Source organism: Pogona vitticeps, chromosome 4 (genome assembly GCF_051106095.1).
Source record: "Pogona vitticeps strain Pit_001003342236 chromosome 4, PviZW2.1, whole genome shotgun sequence".
Taxonomy (NCBI): domain Eukaryota; kingdom Metazoa; phylum Chordata; class Lepidosauria; order Squamata; family Agamidae; genus Pogona; species Pogona vitticeps.
The window spans coordinates 190,582,663-190,605,416 of record NC_135786.1 but is presented as its reverse complement, the minus strand read 5'-3'; the positions used below and the strand labels follow the sequence as shown (position 1 = coordinate 190,605,416).

The 22,754-nt window shown below is 39.2% G+C and overlaps 1 protein-coding gene across 1 annotated transcript in view; it reads left to right on the top strand.

Moving 5' to 3' along the window:
* The window catches only part of GAREM1 (GRB2 associated regulator of MAPK1 subtype 1), a 100,560-nt gene that overhangs the window by 52,612 nt on the left and 25,194 nt on the right, over nt 1-22,754 (top strand). Inside the window, exon 3 of the mRNA XM_020790962.3 lies at nt 15,689-15,819. Within this exon, the coding sequence (XP_020646621.3) occupies nt 15,689-15,819 (131 nt within the window). The remainder of the gene's footprint in view (nt 1-15,688; nt 15,820-22,754) is intronic.

Below are 22,754 nucleotides of genomic sequence, written 5' to 3'. Positions count from 1 at the left end.
GAAGCATGCAAATATTTCTGTGGACAGAAACAGTTTTTATAATGTTAACAAATGCATAGCTTTTTGAAAAAATGCTCAAATATCTGTCTGCATATGCAAAAAGACCTAATGTTATATGCCTTTACTTGGAAATAAGTTCCAGTAAGCATAATGGGGCTAAAGTGTGGATAATCATGTGTGGGATTGCACTGTAAATGAATAAATGAAACAAGCAGTGACATCAGTGAAGTAAATGTGTGATAATTAACCAGCGTAGTAAATGTGTGATACATTATTAAATTTAAGATTTAAAATAACCTAAACTGTATAATAGGCAGAAAGAGTGCCATAGCAGGGAAATATGGTTAAATCAGACAGTTTCATAATTGGTTTCCCTTTCAAATTTCCATGACAGTTTTCCATTCCTTCATGTCTAAAATGTCATACAAATATATTTTATGGGAAATCATAACTTCTTTTGCAGAAAAGCAATATGTAGAGTAAGCAGAATCTGAGGAAGTTATCCCTACCTGATTAGAGACACAGATGGAATGTTTTGATTTACCAGATAAAGTAGAAACAGCTGTCTTTCCTGGGTCTGTATATTAGTTCCAGCTTCTAACATGTCTCTGGCCTGCTGAATGAATTTTAGTTGCACACCCTTTTAGCAACTATTTATGTATGCTGTTCCTAATATTGCCATTTTTTGTAGCTCTGGTGGTGTGATTTCTGGGATCTGCAACTGCTTATAGTACTGCGTGAAGTTTCTTGCTATTGTTACCAAAGCCCCAATGACTACAGGGGCCACTGAAGTGTGTTTCTTCCAGAGGTGAGATGTTTCAGGTACCAGGTCACTGTACTTTGTTATTTTTTCCAGTTCTTTATTTTCAACTCTGGCATCCCCTGGAATTGCAATGTCAATGATCCGGACATTTCTTTGTTCTGTTACTACTATGTTTGGTGTGTTATGTTCAAAGTGTCTGTCCGTTTGGATACGGAAATCCCACAAGAGCTTCAGTTCCTCATTTTCTGACACCTTCTCTCCCTGATGTTCCCATTGGTTTTTGGAGGCCGGCAAGTTATCTTTTTTGCATAATGACCAGCACACTAACTTTGCTACTCTATCATGTCTAACTCTGCAATCTGTTTGTGCAATCTTTGGAAATTCACAGATGAGGTGTGACACAGTTTCATCTTTTTCTTGGCAGAGTCGACATTTGCTGTTTGGATCTTAGCTTTCATCATATTGGTTTGGAGTGCTTATTCTTGTGCAGCAAAAATCAAGCCTTTGGTTTCTTTCTTAAGGGCCCCCAGTTTTAGCCATGCCCATGTTAAATTATGACCATGCTTTACATCAATATTTCTCAGGTGTTGTCCATGTAGTGGTTTATTTTTCCAGCTGTTTATTTTCCTTTCAAATTGTTGTTTTCAAAATATTCTCCATTTTCACTGATTTCAGTAATTTTTCTCTGCTTATACTGATATTATTATTATTATTATTATTATTATTATTATTATTATTATTATTATTATTATTATTATTATTATTATTATTATTATTATTATTATTATTATTATTATTATTATTTCATCTTTGGATATCAGTAAATAAGGGCGAGCACAATCATAAAACTACCTTAAAAGAGTCTGAATTAGTCCAAATACTTCAAAACAATTCAAAGCACTTTAAAAACACTTGAAAACTGCAATAATTTAAAACAGTTTACAGTTCCGATGAATTAGAAAGCAAGTAGCAGTAAAATTGGAGTCTAAGCCAAAATTTCACTAGGCATTTTAGAAGCATTCAAAAGACTTGTTTTCCAGTTTTTCTGCAATTATCTTGTCAATTCTAAAGCTCTCCTCTCCCTAAAAAGTAACAGAAGGGAATGGCAAGTTAATGAGTGATACAAATAAGTACCTTTAAACATTATAACAAGTAGGGCAACAAATAAAATTTTAAATACCAGAATGAATAACAGGAATGAATTACTTTTAGAAAATAACTGTCTAGGCCTTGGTGCTGCAGGGCTTAATCTGTTGTTAGGAGCTAGCATTTATACATGAAATATTCCTGAGCATCAAAAGAGCAGCAAAGAGTTTTCTGAGAACCTTTCAAAGTATATCATTTATGGGAAGCAAATATTATAGTACAGCTAAGCCCTAGGTCAATAACTGTGCTTATCTTTCTCAAAATTCTTGATCTGTGTTTCCAGACCTGCAGCATTCATTCTTTATCCTGACAAGAATTGATCCAGAACCAGTCAAATAGCCATTTCCATGGTTGGGTCACCTTTGCATTACTTGGTGTTTTTTGTTTTTGTTTTGTTTTTGGACTTATATACCGCCCCATAGCGCTACAAGCACTCTCCGGGCGGTTTACAATTTAATTATACAGGCTATACATTGCCCCCCCAGCAAGCTGGGTACTCATTTTACCAACCTCAGAAGGATAGAAGACTGAGTCAACCTTGAGCCAGCTACCTGGGATTGAACCCCAGGTCGTGAGCATAGTTTTGGCTGCAGTATAGCGTTTTAACCACTGCGCCACGAGGCTCATCCCACTGCGTCATCTCTTGTTTCTGATGACCCTCCTGCACATCATTTGAAATGGAAAATTAAGGTTATCAAATATTTGTTTCTCTGCCCAATATCAAATATTGGATTCTCTTGTAATACTTTTATTACATCAATTAAAAAAGACACAAAATTGTCTGTGCCACATTTAGAGATATTTTCCCCCCAGAGAACAGTGGAATGAAAAGTAGAGATGGACACAAACCACTGGTTTGGCTCAATTCGTTTCCTGGCCAAATAGCTGATCTGTGGTTCAGTGCCCCATCCCCTCCGGCTGGTGTCCACTTGACAGCAGTGCCCCATCTTATCTGGGTGCTGCCGCCAGCAGTTCATGCCCATCTCTAATCTGTATCCTTAATAAGTAATGGAAAAGAAGATGCAGAGATGCTAAAGCAGGGCTCTTCGGGTGTTAGATTTCACCCTGCATTCTTTCAAGTTTTGTTGGGAACAGGAAAGGCTATAAAAGCAATAAAGTCTGAGCCTCCGTTTTGAAAGTTTATTACTTTTTATGGCCTTTCTTATTCCCAACAAACGTAGGGGCCATTCAAGTTGAAATCTAACACCTGATGAGCCCTGCTTTATTTTCTGCAAATTCTTCCCTATAGCATCTTTAGACAGCCTGCAGGCCATATCGCTTTTAACATCAAGCCTTATCCCCATTACCACAACTGTTTTTGTAACATGATGCATGCCAAAGAGATGTTTTATCTCAGAAGCTTTCAACAGAACATTTTGTGCCTTTTTAGTTGGCCTGATAAAGATATTACCACATCACGAATTTTGAAATTTCTCTTCCAGTCCAGTAATTCCCCACAACCCCTCCAGGGCCAGACAATAAACTACAGGTCCACAAGTGAGTACATGTGTCCCTTTATTGGCAACCTGTTCATTTATCATTCATAGTATTTATTGATCTAGAATTCCCCCAAAGCCTGGGAAAGTTGAGGAGTCAGTGCTTATTCTGGCTTTTCATTTGAATACTAACTGCCTTACTAAACTAGTCAATTTCTGGCTTGTAAACTGGGAAGACTAGCAAGTAGGGTGGGCAGCTCTCAGCTTTAGCTCGCTCTTAGGATTCAAAGGGGGGGGGCATCCAGCTGGAGACCGTTTTTGTGTGAAAACTGACAGCCAGAGAAGTTAACTTTTAGTTAGCCTGTTTTTCTTGCCTGACCTATGGTTTTCAGACTAATTTGCTGACAGAAGGACTGTTCACAGAAGTTCGTTCGTTCGTTTAGTTGTGTCCGACTCTTCGTGACCCTATGGACCAGAGCACGCCAGGCCCTCCTATCTTCCACTGCCTCCCGGAGTTGGGTCAGATTCATGTTGGTTGCTTCAGTGACACTGTCCAACCATCTCATCCTCTGTCGTCCCCTTCTCCTCTTGCCTTCACATTTTCCCAACATTAAGGTCTTTTCCAGGGAATCCTCTCTTCTCATGAGATGGCCAAAGTATTGGAGCCTCAGCTTCAGGATCTTTCCTTCCAGTGAGCACTCAGGGTTGATTTCCTTTAGAATTGATAGGTTTGTTCTCCTTGCAGTCCAGGGGACTCTCAAGAGCCTCCTCCAGCACCACAATTCAAAGGCATCAATTCTTCACAGAAGTACTTTGCTTAAATAGAGTAGCATAATAAAGTAATGGCTTATTTTCAACACCATGCCGTGTTTATGTTGCCTATATTTTCTCCTTCTATGACTAAATGAAGTCAGTTAAAATTTTCTGTCACTTATATAGTAATACTCCTTTCAGTTTTTCCTGCCTAATCCAGAATAGATATCCTGCTTTATCTAAAATACCAGGGTCGGTGGTGGTTGTGTCTGTTTAATTTCCTACCACCACTCATGAAATAAAGCCTTGAACTGATTAGATTTGTTAGGCGTACTGGAAAGTACTTTTACTCACACATTTAAAAAATCTTTATGTAAAGAATATATCTCTTAATTAACCGTTAAAAACTGTAATAAAAAGGCAGAATTTTTTTTTTAGAAAGCTCCACTGTGTCAGACAGACTTGGCTGCGTCCCAACTCCTGCTTGTATGGTTTTATAATAAAGCTAACTGAGATTGCTTACAAATGTCTGTCCCTTTTGTTGAAATAGTTTTATAGTTGCACGTGGAACAGGTTTGCATAATTTTGCAGCTCTTTTAGAGCTGTTGATCAAATGTTGGGATTAACCTCACAAATTATTGGTATCTTGCCATTCATAGTGAGGAGTTGTCAATGTGTGATATTGATTGCAGTTTTGTTTGCATGACAATTAGCAACTTGCCTTCTGGCACAGTGCCTGAGAAAATCCATTAAAGAGTGGAGAAAGAAAAGGTAGTCATTTTGAAAGTTGGTACATGAGACTTAATTATCATGATAGCTAAATCGATGGGATTTATTTCAGATTTAAACTAGTTACACTTAGTTTCCATTGGCGCTGGATAAAATATTCTTAAGTCACTACTGATTTGTTCCACTGATTTCAGTCAGATGTAAGAAAAGGAGAGAAAAAAAGGCTAAATAATGTTGCATGGTAAAGACTACTAGTTTTCTTCCATTCTGATCTTTCATGTATCAAAATTCACTTCTTCAGATACAGGAGGAATAGCAACTAACAGACATAGCTTGTTAACACAGGAATGGTGACCAACAAGTTGTTAATTAGCAGATTTATGTATTTATTATTAGACATTACCCCGCCCCTCTAGACAACGTCTACTCGGGGGGGGGGGCTTACATGAATAAAAGCACAACAATATGAACAATATAAAAATCATCTAAAACACAGTTTTAACAGATTCTAGGAGGGGTGGCAAATTAGGCAGATTTGGTTGTAATAGGAACACCAAGAGTTGTTTATTGGATAGAGGTCAGAGTGTGTTAAAGGAAGCAAATATTTTATACACAAGATATTACAGAAAGGCAGATTGCAGTGCACTATGAATCCTTGACCTCCACTGAGGCATTTAGAGATGTGGCTACTTCTTTAAAAGTGGGGCCTTAGTTGAGCTAATTTAGTCTGGCTCTAAACCATTGTTTTTTACATCTGGTGTACATTATTTCTAGATTATGTATCTGTATGAAATGCAGAATGCCAGTCTTAAACAGAAAGTTCACTTGATGGTTTAGACTCCTCAACTGTCACTGAAGAACGTTTTAGCTAACAGCTATGGACAGTCAACACAGTTGGTAGAATGAGTATAGGAAGAGAAAGTGTTTCTCTATTCTACAGCTCTTGAGGACACGGCTAGTGTGAGTAACCCATTGTGGCGCTTACCCTGCGGCCCCTGCTTGTTTCACCAAACAAAGATCTCATGAAGGTATCCCAACATGCCCTTTAACATGCTGCCACCAGTTGATCTCTTTATTAACCTATATTTCCTATGAAAGACTGAGGTCCATTCAGTACTGAACTTTTAAACAGAAACAGGTTTATCGATTATGTCTTAGGACTAGTTCTTAAGCACATTCTTAAAGTTACACAAAGCTTCAGTATTTTACTTTAATGTTGCACAAAGCTTCAGTATTTTACTTTAACCTCTTCTATCTCAATTAATATAGGTCACACTCTGACTAATCACTCCTTAAACAATCTCTCTGCTGTAAACCCCTAAACTCTTTTCTCTTCTCTAGCTCTCCCTGATTGAACTCTCTAGACTTTGACTCACCCCTCCCTTCTGGTTTCTCTGGCTCCACCCCCCAACAGCTCCCATTGGTGCAGGCCAATACCGTGTGTGTGTGTGTGTGTGTGTGTGTGTGTGTGTGTGTGTGTGTGTGTGTGTGTGTGTGTGTGTGTGTGTGTGTGTGTGTGTGTGTGTGTGTGTGTGTGTGTGTGTGTGTGTGTGTGTGTGTTGTAAGGGGGTGGAGCCTTAAACACTCTCTGCCTCAAACCCCAAAACTGTTACATAGTGTTCACTACACCCATTTATATATTTAAACTCTGCAGTTCTACAGGAGTAGGTAAATTATACTTTTCTACTCAAACTAATCCAGTCACACATCCTGCACTAGTTCAGCTGCTGTGCTTATAGTTTTATGAGCTGGGTTTTCATCTGCTGAAATGATAGCTTCTTCAATAAGGAGTCAAGAAGGACTATAAATCACTTTTCATTTCATTCAATTCTTAATATCACACCAGTTTTTTCAATAATTTGAGTAAACTGTAGAGCAAGCTATCAGTTACCCAAAAGACAATATACCGTAAGGTCATAATTATGAGCTCTAAACCCTCTCTAAGGCACTTGTATAATCTATGTAGCTGTCTCTGTCAATCTGTAATAGACATTGTCTCCCATAGAAACTAAGGAATTGAGCAGGTAGGTTTTATACCCATTCATGATAATAGTGGAATGGAATTAGGTTGGTAAAAGCGCTAAAATCAAAATTGGCAATAGCAACTCTGAAAAGAGGAGAGGGCTGTAGCAATTCTCCCTTTGACCACAAGTTCTTTTGAAATTGTATTACACCATTGCAATGATTCTCTTAATATTTACCTTCTGGTTGCATTAGTATTTTGCCTTTTTCCAAGAAAAGCATCATTTGCTTTTTTCTGTATGGGAGGAAATGTAGTGATGAACTGGACTTACAAAATGTTGCTAACTTCATATTTTTGGCAGTAACGCTTTCTCCCCTTCCCTTCAATCCCAGGAGTCTACGCTATTTGACTGCCTTTGTTAGTCACTCAAAACTTTTGCACTTTTCAGAACAGTACTTCAAGGAGTTGGGCTGTTTTTTTGATGTCTTGCTGAGCTTCCCAGACAAAAGTCCCTGAAGTTCTCTGGAGGATTGATGGTGATATCCTTCCCTGGTGCCAAGCTAAAGAAGATTTTCTGGAGTACACATACCTCTGAGCCATTTCCCCTTTTCCTTCATCCCCTTGGCACAGTGTAGCACAAAAGTTGCTGTTGCCCTTACCGAGTATACCCTTGCCTTTTATAGCCCAAGCTGATTGGTGGCAAGGGAGAAAATGTAGCAATCCTTAGCAGGTCTGATTTCTTATCTTGTAATTCCAAACTCATCAGCATTTTAAGAGCCAATGTGGTACAGTGGTTAGAGGTGAACAATGTATTGTGGAAAATGTCCAAGTTCAAAAAATAAATGACACACTGCTTTGTGTAATTATTTAAAGTGGGAAAAAATCCTATAGTGTGTGGCCATTCCTCATTTACAGATCAACAAAGGAAATTTCATGTTTCTTTAATATTGCATTGACATCCATTCATTGAACTAATAAATTTTAAGAAACAAGAGTTCAAGGATTTATGGGTTTTTTAAAGAAATGAAACATTTCCCACAAAATATTAAGTAGCAAGAATTTTTCCAGAGGTACTTTTGCCAGTTATCGCCGCTTCTCTCCTCTGAGGGTGAGAAATCACTGCCACTGCCCTACACTTTTCAGGTTAGTGAGCAAGCCATAATTGTTGACTGCTGCACTGTACTTGTGTGTATATATTTATTCTTTAGTCAGGTTAAGCTCAAAGAAATAGATATGCCCTTGTCTGCTTGAGAGCAGTTCAAAAACTGAGTTTGTTCAGAACATAGTGGCAACACTAGCGGTGACTATTGTTATGACCATGATGTGTCTGTATTAAGACACCATTAGTTTTCTTTGGCTCCCAGTCTGTTATGAGATTGACTTCAAAGTGCTGGTTGTCACCTGTCAAAACCTTTCAGGGTTGAGGTCTCCACAGGTAACTGCCCATACATTAAATGTCTTTCCTGCCTGAGGCAGAGAAGTGGCTCCAAATTTTAAAATGTTCTTGTCAAAAATATCTCCCAAGGACCTGTTTTATGGCCAATTTGTCAACAGGCAATGCTTTCTTACTTTCCTTTTTCTAATTAGAGATTATGGGTGAATATGTTATTGATTATTTATGCCAGAATAGGCACAGTGGCATAAATTGCATCAGAAAATTTCCGCTTGTTAAGTCTCCACTTGTGTCTCTCATCATGTGCCAGTAGTATGACTTGGCACATGAAGAGGAATATAAATGGTGACTTGCTTAACTAGCAGCAGTTTGCCACAGCCGATAATGCTTTTGCACTTATACTGCAGTAAATAACCAGTAAGACTCTAACCATTCTCTTATTTCTCCACACCAAAGGTGCACACAACTGTAATCTTGTTGATAATTTTTATGTGACTTTTAATACAAACTTGTTTGAATCTTCTTTATTTGTAATGTAGTTTTCATGTTTACTTCTTATGTAACCTGTCTTAATGAATGAAGGAATGAATTGATGGAGAAGTAGATTTTTAAATCTCTTGAATTATCAGTATAAATGATCTTCAGATTAATCTGCCAAAATAAAGCTTCCAAATAATTCACAGTTATAAAGGTTGTCCCAGCTTAACTTCTGATACTCAAGAACAAGACACTAAAATCTATGAAAATCTTGTAACTTGCTATCACTTTTTACAACCCACAGATTATGGTTTCTTGTGATCCAGAGCAGTTATTGATACAATTTACATACAATTATATTGTTTTCTTAACTTATTTTTCTTAATTTAAATTGTGGGCTGAAAACCAGTAGACAAAACTTCCTTGCATAAATTATACTGATATAAGGGAAATGATGTCACCAGCAGCAGCAGATTGCTGCTAAATTAAAGAGTAGCACCCATTAAATTAAAGAGTAGAGCTGGAAGAGTTGGACAGCGAACCAACTTTAGCAGAAATAAAAGTGGCCTTGGATTCCCTCGCCTCCAGCAAGGAACCTGGAAGGGATAACATCCCTGTTGAAGTGCTGAAATGCTGTAAGGAGATCATCACCACCGAACTGTATGAAGTCTTTCATTTCTGCTGGATGGAAGGTGGAGTACCACAGGACATGAAGGATGCAAACATCATCACATTGTACAAGAACAAAGGACACAAGGGTGACTGCAATAACTACCGTGGCATCTCTCTTCTTAGCGTTGTAGGGAAGCTGCTTGCCCATGTTGTACTGAAGAGGCTCCAGGTGCTTGCAGACAAAGTCTATCCAGAATCACAGTGTGGATTTCGAGCTAATAGATGCACCACTGACATGGTATTCTCCCTCAGACAGTTGCAGGAGAAATGTAGGGAAAAACAACAGCCACTCTTTGTGGCCTTCATAGATCTCACAAAGGCCTTTGATTTGGTTAGCAGGGATGGCCTTTTTAAAATACTTCCCAAGATTGGATGTCCACCTCGTCTCTTTAACATCAGCAGATCCTTCCATGAGGGAATGAAAGGCACTGTAGCTTTTGATGGCTCAACATCAGATCCCTTTGACATCCGAAGCAGAGTGAAACAGGCCTGTGTCCTCGCACCAACCCTTTTTGGGATTTTTGTTTTTGTTTTTTTGTTTTTTTGCTGTCATGCTGAAGCATGCGTTTGGAACTGCAACAGAAGGTGTCTATCTCCGGACTAGATCAGACGGAAAGCTCTTTAATCTTTCTAGACTGAGAGCAAGGACCAGAGTCCAACTGAAATGCATATGGGACCTCCTCTTTGCAGATGATGCAGCCATTGTTGCCCACTCTGCTGAAGACCTCCAACAACTCATGAATCGTTTCAGCAAGGCCTGCCAGGACTTTGGACTAACAATCAGCCTGAAGAAAACACAAGTCATGGGCCATCTCCACACAAGAATTGGAGGTTGTTCATGACTTCGTGTACCTTGACTCCGCCATTTCTGACACACACTCTCTAGATGTCGAGCTGGATAAACGCATTGGCAAAACAGCTACCATGTTCTCTAGACTCACAAAGAGAGTATGGCTCAATAAGAAGCTGATGACACATACCAAGATCCAGGTCTGTAGAACCTGTGTCCTGAGCACACTCCTGTACTGCGGTGATACCTGGACCCTTCATACACGGCAGGAGAGGAAGCTGAACACGTTCCATATGCGTTGTGCCTCCGACAGATTTTTGGTATCACCTGGCAGGACAGAGTTCCAAATAGAGTAGTCCTAGAACAAGCTGGAATTTCTAGCATGTATACATTACTGAAACAGCAACGTCTACGTTGGCTTGGGCACATCGTGAGAATGGCTGATGGTTGGATTCCAAAGGAGCTCCTGTATGGAGAATTAGTGCAGGGAAATCACCCCAGAGGGAGACCACAGCTGCGATACAAGGACATCTGCAAGCAGGATCTGAAGGCCTTAGGAATGGACCTCAACAGATGGGAAACCCTGACATCTGAGTGTTCAGCCTGGAGGCAGGCGTTGCATCATGGCCTCTCCCAATTTGAAGAGACCCTTGTCCAGCAGAACGAGGCAAAGAGGAAGTCACAAAAGCAGCAAAATCAGGGAGCTGGACAGGGGACAGATTGGATTTGTCTTCAGTGTGGAAGGGATTGCCACTCTCGAATCGGCCTCCTCAGCCACACTAGACGCTGTTCCAAGTCCTCCATACAGAGCACGTTACCATAGTCTTTCGAGACTGAAGGATGCCTAATGACTCACTTTACTTCCTGATATTTTAAACCTAATCTCATTGAATACAAATCAGTGGCTTCTTGCAGAGCCTTGAATCTAAATGCTGATTTTAAAGTCCCTGCTTCAATCCCCGGGGGCGTGTGCAAAGCCACCCAACTTGCATACAACAAAATTAAGACTAAACAGTGAGGAATTGAAGCAGAGAACTTTTTACTTTGCATGAAACTGTTCCTGCATGTGATGTAATTTTCTTTCTACTAATGTCAGTTATGCAAGATGATTTTGGCCAATGAGGTTTCTCTTTTCTGTACTGTATTGACAATTTTATGTTCCAGGACTGTTTCTTAAGACTGTTTATTGGTAGATAAAGGAAAAGTCAAATGAATTGATTAAAAAAATGGGGAATTTAAGAACAAATTGATATAAATGTGGATATTATTTTATCTGTTTTCTTGCCTGTAGATATTAAACCCCATATTCAGGACACCTGGTTGTATATCTCATTACCAAGAGTCTATATAACATCTCACATGTAACATCATATACTATGAAAAGTCAAAAAAAAAACCTGTCTCTCTTCATCAATTAGTTTGCAATCATGGCTAAACAGGTCCGTCAAGGTAGAGATTACGTTCCTGTCTAGTACTCTCACCCTTGCTAAATGAAGAACCAGCCAAAGAACTGATTTGGTAGTTTAGATATAATTTAGCCTGCCCCTCCTGTTATTCTACTCTTTTCATGAGCCATGAACTACCTGCCTAGTGGGTTACCATAAAGCTGCCCAAGTTTTACTCCAAGAGATGACGATTCTTCCTTCCTTCACAGGAGGTACAGTAGACTATTTTTGATATCTTAATTCCCTCAGCAGTTGAATTGTTTATGAACATTCCCTGGCATCACACCAGCTCAGCCACTCTGCTGCATCTTTCATCACCATAAGAACGACAAAATGTTAAAACTCTTAGAAACAGGGAGATATTACAGACTTACTTTTTTTAACTTTGACAGTAAACTTCATACTATTCGGATTACACAGAATAGTATTGCATAAAGGAAGATTACGTAAAGGAAGAGCAGTAACAGGTTGACAAATATTATTCATGATATGTCAAAAGTCTTTGTGCTTAGTGTGATTATGGACACATGGCTGTGTAAGTGGGAGAATGATAATAATTTTGACAAAGTATATCAGCAATTGTTTTTTTTTAAAAAAAAAATTGCCTATAAACAGCAAGTGACCTTTGTTTTTCAGTGCTGACTCTCACCAACTCAATCTACTCTTGCAGCACACCATACAGAAGCCCGTAGAAGAAGTGCCCTCCAGTACTTTAGTCCTAGTTAGAAACAGAGTTCAGAACTCTGGGTTAAAGTCCCTGCTTTATCTGCAAGCATTTGTACTCAAGGGTTGTAATATACTGTACTCTTTGACAGAAGATCAGCTCCTCCAGTGGCAGCAAGAAGAACTGTCACATAGTGGACTGGCACAAGGCAGTGTAATGTTCCAAACAGCCTTGCAGGCTCAGGACCAAGTACTACTGGTATGTGTAAAATCATGGTGATACCACAGCAAGCAGAGCTGAAGAAAGTTCCTTTTTGGGGACTGAAAAATCCCTACTGGTTGGGAATTGCAGGAGTTCAGGTGGAAAAGGTAACTTTTTCAAGCTGTGATAGCAAGTCTTTGGAATGAAGAGAAAGGCGAAGTGAAATGGCAGTGTTGCATTATGCTTAGACTTCCTCTTTTCACTGGGGTTGCAGCAGTCAATCCCTGCTTAAGAACTTGTTATGGGCTGTCAAGTCAGAAATGACTTATAGTGACCCTAATAGGATTTTCAAGATAAGAAAAGTATTCAAGGCATGGTTTTACCAGTTCCACCACTCCCCACTTAGTTTCCATGGCAGGGTCAGAGAATCAAACCTATATCTCGCAAGTCCATTACTTTATCTGCTACACCAGACTGGGTCGTCGTTTAGTCGTTCAGTCGTGTCCAACTCTTCATGACCCCATGGACCAGAGCATGCCAGGCCCTCCTGTCTTCCACTGCCTCCCGGAGTTGGGTCAAATTCATGTTGGTTGCTTCGATGACACTGTCCAACCATCTCATCCTTTGTCGTCCCCTTCTGCTCTTGCCTTCACACTTTGCCTCTTAGAACTACTCCTAAGTAAAGTTTCAGTCATCAGGCTGATGAGTGAGAAATTTTAAATAGCAAAAGGGAGAATTCAAGAAAAGTGACTTTCCTGTTCCTCCAGGATTCCTGATTTTCTAATATCATTTTCATATGCTCTTGGAAAATGAGGTATAGTATTTGTGTTGTAAAATTGACTTTATTAGATGGTTTCATGTTTTTCAGATGATGAAGTAAATGATTGTATAGGTAGGCAGGTAGGCAGGTAGATAGGTAGGTAGGTGGGTAGATTAGATAGATAGATAGATAGATAGATAGATAGACAGACAGACAGACAGACAGACAGACAGACAGACAGACAGACAGACAGACAGATAGAAAGATAGATTCTTAAAATGCTAAACTTTGGGTAAACCAGAATTAATATAATCCTACATTATACTTTTTGTGAATATATATTGTTAAATATACAGTGTTCCTTTTGGCACTAGACATTCTTCCATTCAATACATTTAATAGCTTCCTGTCCCCAAAACAGAAAAACAGTCTTTTTTTAAAAAAAAAACACAGACTTGATCTATGTACATTTTCAAAAATGCTGCTTTCTGAAAGTACTTTTTCTTTCAGTGCTTGTTTGTTCTATCCAGAGTTCCAGGCACAAGCAGAAATGTTTGTATAACTGTCCCTGTCAGATGGAATTTTTTACTATACAGCATCCTACACTTCCACCGCAGTCTGTTTAACATGGACCTGGGTCAAAACCTGAACGGCACAGAAGAATGCTCAATAAGCAAGTTTCCAATGAATGAAACAAATCCTTCTATTAAAAAGGGGACCCTACTGTAGGAGTAGCAAAGTCAGCAAGGCTTTTCAGTAAAAGAATGAAAAGAAACGAGTGGGCATTTGCTGCTAATGCTCCCCTCCTCATGTTTCTTTAAAATATCCAGTATTATGTAGTTAAGAAAGGGTGAAAGTAAAACCCTGGTCACATAATTGCTGCTTTAGAATGCCAGATTTTGCTGTTCTGCCATGAACTGCGTATTTCCATGCCTCCAAAACTTCAGAGAAAGCAAGATGGGCATCAGGATACAACACACCTGCCTGGAGGCGTAAGCCCTATGAAGTTGCAGTAACCTTGTAAGCCAAACTTCCTTAACTTTGTGGCCTCCAGATGACTTTGCTGGCTTGGGCTATTGGCTATGTTTGGTGAAGCTAAATTTTTGTTGGTTTTTTTTTCGCCCAAAAATGTTTTTAGTTTGTCAGACTAGAATTTAAGTTTAAATTTACACGGCTTGGCATTCCAAATAAACGGTATTCCAGAGAAATGCTTATTAAAATCTCATTGAACTAAGATTTATCACTCTAACTGAAAAGGTGGATCTCTTCGGTTGGGTGCTAGACCTTTCTTATGACGGATGATGACTGGACCTTTTTCCCAGTAATGAGGGGACCAAGAAGAGATAATAACTGATAAATCAATAGACATTTCTCTCTCCCCACAGGAAAGGAAGTTTAAAGTATAGGTCACTGCTATAGTTTATTCACTCTGTTATTGTTATAAGTAAATTAGATTTCCATCTAAGCCATCTTGATCAAATCCTGCCTAGATCAAGAATGGGGAAACTTTTATCCTCCAAATATTTTGCACTTCAGCTGCCAGCAGTTCTAACTAGCATATTCAACAATAAGGACTCCTGGTATCTGTGAAGATTCTCAGTCATCTAGGTAAGGTTATCTATCATGACTCAACTTCCAGATAAGGACTCCTGGTGTTTTTAGTCCAAAATTCTGAAGTACAACAGCTCTCCTGTCCTGCCTTAAGACACAGCAAACACTTTTGAAGGACAGTGTTAAGTTTCCTGGAAATCCAGAGATTTGTCAGTTGAATCATTCTGTGGGTTCTTTATCTGAATTTGGATACCATTCATGGTGATGACTTCAAAGAAATGCAACATTTTGCCATCCAGTTCCATGTATGTATATATCCAAATCAGAGTGCCTTTTAGCCCTACCCCAATTCCTTGCTTTTAGAAGCAGTCCCCACCATCAACAATGGATAAGCCATTCACAAAACCAGAGACATCTGAAGCAACACAACAGCCTGTTAACAAACGAGAGAAGAAAGGGCTCTGTGAGGAAGTCCATGAGAACCTTTTCTGAGAATTAGTCATTTTCTTCCACTTTGAAAACTTCTAAACTTTGCTTTTGTTTGCTTTTCTCCCTCAAAACTTACGTTTCTGGTTAAACTGTACTTTAAATCTTGAAGTATTGTAACATGTGGTAAAAGTTCTAAAGGTACAGAAGTTTGTGCGTAGTTCTATTCTGTGAATGTACCAGTACTTTCAGCCAGCTTCCAGAGAGCCTGCCTGTAAATTCTATTAAATTTCACGTCAGCCCCCACACATTCTTCTAATTCCGGTTTAGCCAAGCTTGGAGCTCTTTCCTTTTCAGGTTTGCAAAGGCTGCTGCGATCTGTTCTTCCATTGCCTAACTGTTAATAATGGGAGGAAACTAACCAAGTTTTGTAGTGCAGGGTGTGCGTTAGCAGTTGCTACAGAAACAGCCGTCCAACATAAATATCTTACTGCTCTTCTATTTATCATCTATTTTCAGGGCAGTTTAAGCTGCTGGAACAAGACCGTGATATTAAGGAGCCAGTGCAGTATTTTAACAGTGTGGAGGAGGTGGCTAAAGCATTTCCTGAGCGAGTTTACGTCATGGAGGAAATAACATTCAACGTTAAGGTAGTCCCTAAACAAATATTTATGCCTTGTAAAACAGTTTATGATTAAACCCTTTCCAAATGAGCAACTGTATGTTGTGGGGAAAGTAACTTGGGGTTATTGTGTTGTCTTCATCTGGTTACGTTTTAATTCCAACATTTCTTATCCCTGGCAAAGCTGGCATCTCTGCTGATCAATGTTAAGTTATGAAGAAAACCTTCTCAAGGAGGCACCCACCTCCAGCAAGCTTCTTCCTTTTCTAATCTGTTAAATTCAAATACTGCTTCAAAATTTTAGACAGAGATTCTTTTGTTGTGCACACCCATCCCCCTCCCTCCTCTTTGACCCTTTCGATTTTATTTGGTAGTAGAGCAGCTGCTGCCTTCACTCTGCAGAGTGTGAGACTGTGTAACTACAATGAGGGAGGTTAATACTCTCTATTCTTGAACTCAGAATACTGAAGATGACTGCATAGGAAAGGAAGTGGCCAAGAATGCCTTGGTTTTAAATGCATACAGCATCCAAGATAAAGAAAGTTGCCAGTTTGGGAGCAAAAAGAACTCCTTTAACACTAACCACACATGACAATGGCTTACACATTTCCTTCTACCTTATCTGTAGAATGTGCTCCTTCCACTGCCAGGGACAATTGTTTGTTAAAGTGAGAATGGTCTACTGAATTACTTTAAGCAATGTCCATGTTCATATTAGTCTAACTTCAAGACCAAGTTGTCTGATTCCAACTGCACTGGGGATTTTAACCGGGGTTTGTTCTTTCAAGTACAATAGCACTCCACACTTGGAAAATAGTGACTGCACATGGTAGTAACCATTAACATAGTGATCCTGCAGTTATTCTTTATATCTTGCAACAAAGATGGGCCCCTGAACATTATGCAGCAGAGGACAGGGCCAATCTCTTGCTCTGATCTACACTTCGTACTCTGTTCCAGAACCCAAGTCATTTTCGAAAGGCTAACAGTGCTAACAGGAAGTCTCCAGGAATTGTTATTTCCAAGAACACCACCTGCTTTTATAAAGCTGTACATCTAGAATGCCCTAGCTCAGTGGTCCCCAACCTTGGGCCTCCAGATGTTCTTGGACTTCAACTCCCAGAACTCATGGCCAGCAGAGATGGTGGTGAAGGCTTCTGGGAGTTGAAGTCCAAGAACATCTGGAGGCCCAAGGTTGGGGACCACTGCCCTAGCTTAGTGGTGGGCAAAGCCCACAGGTTAGCAGATTTGCGGTTTCAGACTACAACTGCAAGAATTCAAGGAGTTGTAGTCTAGAGATGCAAATCTAAAGACCTATAGCAAAGTTTATCTGCGGGCTGGCCACAGGTTGTTCCTCTTTTGCAACTTTTCAGGAAAACCTTTTAAACCTTGGTTAGTGTTACAATAGCAATATCACTTGGATCATGCTATTCTTATCTTTAAAAAATTATTAAATATAACTCATTATTTGTAACTCGGTACTTCCAAGCTTGCTAATGTAATTACAGCCTTCTGAGCTTGCATTTATTCTCAGCAAGTATTCTAGAAGTGACTAGAATCCAAAGTTCCTTCTTTAGAGTCTCCTACAAGGCTCATATGAATAGCATTCATTGGCAGACTTAAATTCTACACCTGCATATTGCCAGTGAGAGGGGAGATCATGCATGTGCATCTCCCCTTGATTTCCTACCTTACTGCTGTGCAATTAACTCTGAACCTTTCAACAATGGCACAAGAAGTCAGCTGCCATTCCAAGAAACAGAGCAAAGGCTGAATTGTGTGACAAAATCACACAATAACGTGGTCTGTAACCCTTTAGATGCATTCCTCTAGAGCTACTTCAGATGGGTCATCTATGTTTCTCACCTTTTCTGTCACTTGCTGATGGAATTTACTGGGAGTCGCATGCGGATAGAGGGTAGTCTGCCTGCACAAAACAGCTTGTCAGCTTCAGCATTGCATTCATCCTGAATTTCTGCTTGCCTGCATCGAGCGAAACATTCACTGTTACTCAATAAAAGTTTCCTCTGCTCAAATTCTGAAAAAGTGAAAGTAATAGGAAACGCCATAGTGCAAAACTTCATACACCAGCACAAAATTGAGCCAAAAATAAACCGAGTTTCAGCAGGATTAAACAAATTCAAGAAATCAGAGGGCAAAACCGTTGTGGAACGAGATAGGAGGAACACCATTTGGATATAGGGGAGAACTCCAGTATTGTCAGTGCACAACCTGGTGATATAATATCCAACATCTCAAAGAACGCTCACTCTCTCCATGCTTATTGTATCTTCTTTTGCAACAAACAAATTTTGTAGGAAAGTTTCATGACCTAGAAAATTTGACTTACTGAGAAATTTCTGGACAGGGAGAAGGGGATAGTTGTTGGACTCCACCCTCCATTAGCCCTGACATGCATGGCCAGTGGTCAGGGATTATGGAAGTTACAGTCCAACAACCTCTGGATTCATTCCCTTTCCTGCTCCATGTTGTGACCAAGAAGATTGGTGGTGGTAAAACCTGCCAATCTAAAGCAGCACTTTGGTTGTGGAAACACAGACCGTATTTCTACTATCACAGCAGCTTGGAGAGTAGAGCTCCCTAAATACATAACCTTATTTCAGTGCTTTCCGGGGTTACTGGTTGTGCCTGGCTGCCGGGAAAGCAGCAGTGGCAATTGTTACCTTTTAAGGCTATGACAATTGCTTGGTATACATTTGGGTATTTTCTTTTTCTTTTTAGAGATTTACACAGAGGCCTATCCTCATTTGTTGTCTTTTTTGGAATTAAAATCTCCAGGATCTCCTCAACAAGAGGTGATAGCCATTATGGTCAATCACGGACTTACGAGTTGCCTACTTGCCTTTGAATGTACACCTACCATTTCATAGGAGTGCTTCAGAGAGTTTACTAACAGAGCTATTTAGTCTATAAAAGTTCATATTGCAATAAATGAGTAATCTTTCTTGGAACCACAGAATGTTCTCATTGTTAGGATTAGATTGGGCTAAACAACATTCCCTTTAAAGGGAAAACATAGGAAACCATTTGTGTCACTTAAAACCAGGATCTTGTCTTCTTGAAATATAGTTGCAGTGTCATATACCCAATAAGAGTGAGATAGCATAAATGTAGAAAAGCTATTTATAATGGCAGGTGAAAAGCAGATGATAGTATGCTTCTCAGGGAAAAGTCTGTAAAAACATAATTCAGGTAGATTTTATTCCATTTTGTCCTTCCATCATCAGACAAAGATCTTCCTTTTCAGACTAGCTTTTAAATAATAAGTGGGGGTTTAGGAATGTTGTATTTATTGAATTTAGATATTTATAAATGTTTTTAGAAGCTTTAAAGTTGTTTTTAATGATGGTTTTAATATTGATAGGTGCTTAATTGATTTTTAGGATAGTTTCTTATTGGATTTTAATTATTTGTAAGCTATTTTTGGTCTCTTGTGTGCAGAAGGGGCATGTAAGTTACCTACCTACCTACCTACCTACCTACCTACCTACCTACCTACCTACCTACCTACCTACCTACCTACCTACCTACCTACCTACCTACCTACCTACCTACCTGTTACTGTTGCCCTGTTGAAGTGGGAATTTTGTTTATATTTGATATGGAATTCAACATTTCTGAGAAACTCTGTTTTCATGTATTTAAACAGCCACTTTCTAGTCGCTAAGGCTCCAAGGATGAAGCCTGAACATTTTTTGCCAATGTTCAGTGCAGCTATAAAAGGAATAAGGTGAATTTTTTGAAGATGTTGGGTAGCCTTGGTGGACTAGGAGAGCCAGCAGGGCTTTCATGCTTTCCTACAGGGGTCTTGGACGTTTTTGTTAATTTCTAGAAGGAAAAGCATAGGTCAGCTTGCCTACTTTCCCATAATTTAGTTATGTTATAGAATAAAAATCTTTCACACAGAACCTCTGTGTTTGTGGGAGTTATTATTGTACTGGAGAGCCCCATTCTTGGTTGCTGTCAGCAGCAAGCAGGTTGGTTACCACCAGTCATTATCAAGTTCCATGAACCAGAAGGAGGGAGATATTCTCACATAGTCCATGTCATGTGAGTACCTAACCAGTTCTAAATGGCCATATAGCTAATGTCTATAAAAGTCCAGATGCCTTGGTCACTCTAGACTTTGCTGTTGCCATATTTGTTCCATCAAAGTGACCAAAAAAATCAGTTATAAAAATATTGTCTTTTGAATAGTGCTTAACAAATGTGAAGAATTTGGAGCCCCAGAAAGAACTTGGTCTTTCTTTCATATATTGCCTTGGCCTGAACCAAAGCAATCATCCTGAGGTGCTTGCTTGCTTTAAATAAATGCTTAAGACTAGAGTGTCCATTACTGAATGAAGAAATGCATCTCCTTATCTACAAATCTTGTTGCATTCATCATTAAAAGCTACGGTTCTGGGTGAAAATGGATTATTATTGTTATTATTCTCTCAAAGCTGACCTGATTTTTATACTGTTTTACATTGTAATATGCATCCTTGATCACTGCCTCATGATATAGCATATATTTTTAAAAATGTCAAGTGTTAATGGAAGAAATAAAAGAAAAGATTAGACAGTGTTCTCTCACATGCATGGCTGAGACCAAAGGTTGTCTCAGTTCTGATTGCAGTGTTAGTGATCTGCTAGAACACTGTTATTACTTTTAATTACATTTATTTAATGCCACTGAAATAATCATATTTGAGCATATATAGCTAGATGCAGGATTCTAGCTTTCAAGGCTTGCTTCAAGTTTCACTGGGGGAGTTTTGAAAATAGTCCTGAGGGTGGAGGAGTCAGTGAGTCCTGGTTGTCTTACTTTGTGTCAGTGACACTTCTTCAGACAGTACTAAGTGGCTGGATCTAAAAGTCACCCACCTGATTTTCCACAGTGCTCCAGAGCAGATTTTATCTACCATGTTAGGGAGGGTTAAAAGGTGACTAAATGCAGCTCAGAGTAATAGGCCGAAAAGGGGATCATGGTAAGCATGAACACTGAGCCCTTGGGACATATTATATGTGGTCGTATTGACCCACAGCAAATTGTAGGTGCTGGTAGCAATACAGTATATATTTGTGTGTTTTGAGTGTTCCACATTGTAGCTTTATATTATTAGGAAAATTACCTATTTTGTAATCTCAGCAAGACTTCAAAAGGTAAAACCTGTGTATTAGAAAGCGGTATTCAAGAGGATTCAGATGTGTGTTATGTCTGATACGATATTATGGGTTTTTTCCTTTTTCGTCTTTATAAAGAACTGTAACAGAGCAATAAGGACTTATATTACATTAAGTTTTAGCAGCATTTGGTTTTGTACAGTATGCTTTTGACAGACCATTTATTTAATCTAGCTCTGTTTTGGTAAGCAGCTCACATTTTAATCTATGACAGATGCCTTTTTTATGCATAACAAAGATCAGGCGAAAGAGTCTCTGAAAGGTTCAAGGCAGTTTTTTTTAAAAAAAAAAAAACTAGAAACATCTATGCTGAAAATATGAGGTAGGGTGGAAAACTTAAGACTCGGGGACCTTTTTGCATGGAAGGTATGAACCAAGTGCAGACCTCCAGTAGCTTTTGGATCATATCTTCTGTTAGCCCTAGCCAGCCTATACAATGGTGAGAAATGTTGTAGGTTGCAGTCGAGCAATGTCAGGAGAACTGTGCTGTGTACAGCCTTGTTTTAAGGAGTCTTGGAGCTATCTGCAACAGTGATACCATATTCAGCATAGATTACGGAGGCACATTTAGAGCAAAGAAGGTAGTCTGAAACAGATGACTCACACATGGCATGCTGTGTATCAGTCCCTTGACATTCCCTTTAAATGTAGATTTCAGCTAAGTCAATACACCAGCAGTGAAGAATTTGTAGGTGGGTGGAATGTGAGTTGGTTAGGCTTGAGCTAGGTAGATGTTGTTGGTGAGGAAATTTTAGGACTGTCAGGATAAGCAGTTGTTGACACCAGCAAGAATTTAAGACATATTTTTTAGCAAGGATACGTTGCAAACTTGTAACAAGAGGGATCAAAAATTTTGAAAATTGAGACAAAGTTAGACACCAAGGAGGGGACAGGGTTTAAAATATTTCTGGAAGTGTAAAATGCTTCATGGTATGCTTCTTGGAGGGCTTGTAGAGATGTGAACTGGAAGGGGTTGTGAGTGTTGGGGATTTGGGATTGGGTGAAAGGGACATTAGAATACACACACCTGGTAATGCCACAGTGGAAAGGAGGGATACGGAAAGAAAAGGGTGGGGGGAGGAAAGGGTTATTCATAAACTTCTAGAAATGATGTCTGTATGTCCAAACGTGAATCCATGCAAAGTTGACATCTGTATGCCACACGTTCAGATGCTGAAAGGTCCTCAGTCCATTAAATACTAGAAGATGGGCATTTATCCTTCCAGTGCTTCAGCAAAAGTCTTTCAGACCCTCAAAGAGTGCAGAGAATTCTTTTTTGCTGACCATAAATTTATTTCTGAGCTTCTGGTAGACAGTTCAAAAGCACATGCAAATCCATAAAATCCAAATGTTTGCCGAAAAACAAATCAGATTCATGAAATAACTTTGTCTCAACAGAAACTGGACATGACCAAAGCATATGCTGTACTTAAGCTTGAGAGTAACAGTTGTTAGCCTGTGTAATTTATTGAATAGTTGTTACGGAGCCCCAGATACACAAAACACCATTTTTGTTGTGCAAGTTGTAGTTTTTGTTGGTTAATTAGACAGAATAGACATGTCAAATGTATTTTTCCATTTTTTCCCTAAAAACTCAGTTTCTAATATTTATTGAATGCCACTAAGTATTTATAAATAAATACTGGTGTCTTTTGTGCTCTGATATGAGGCATGCTTCTAGAATTACAAGAGTCTCTGAAGCACCCAAGGTAGCAGGGCCAAACCTGTCTTGGCTAGTCAATACAGACCCTCACAGTCTGTCCTGTTATATTGGGT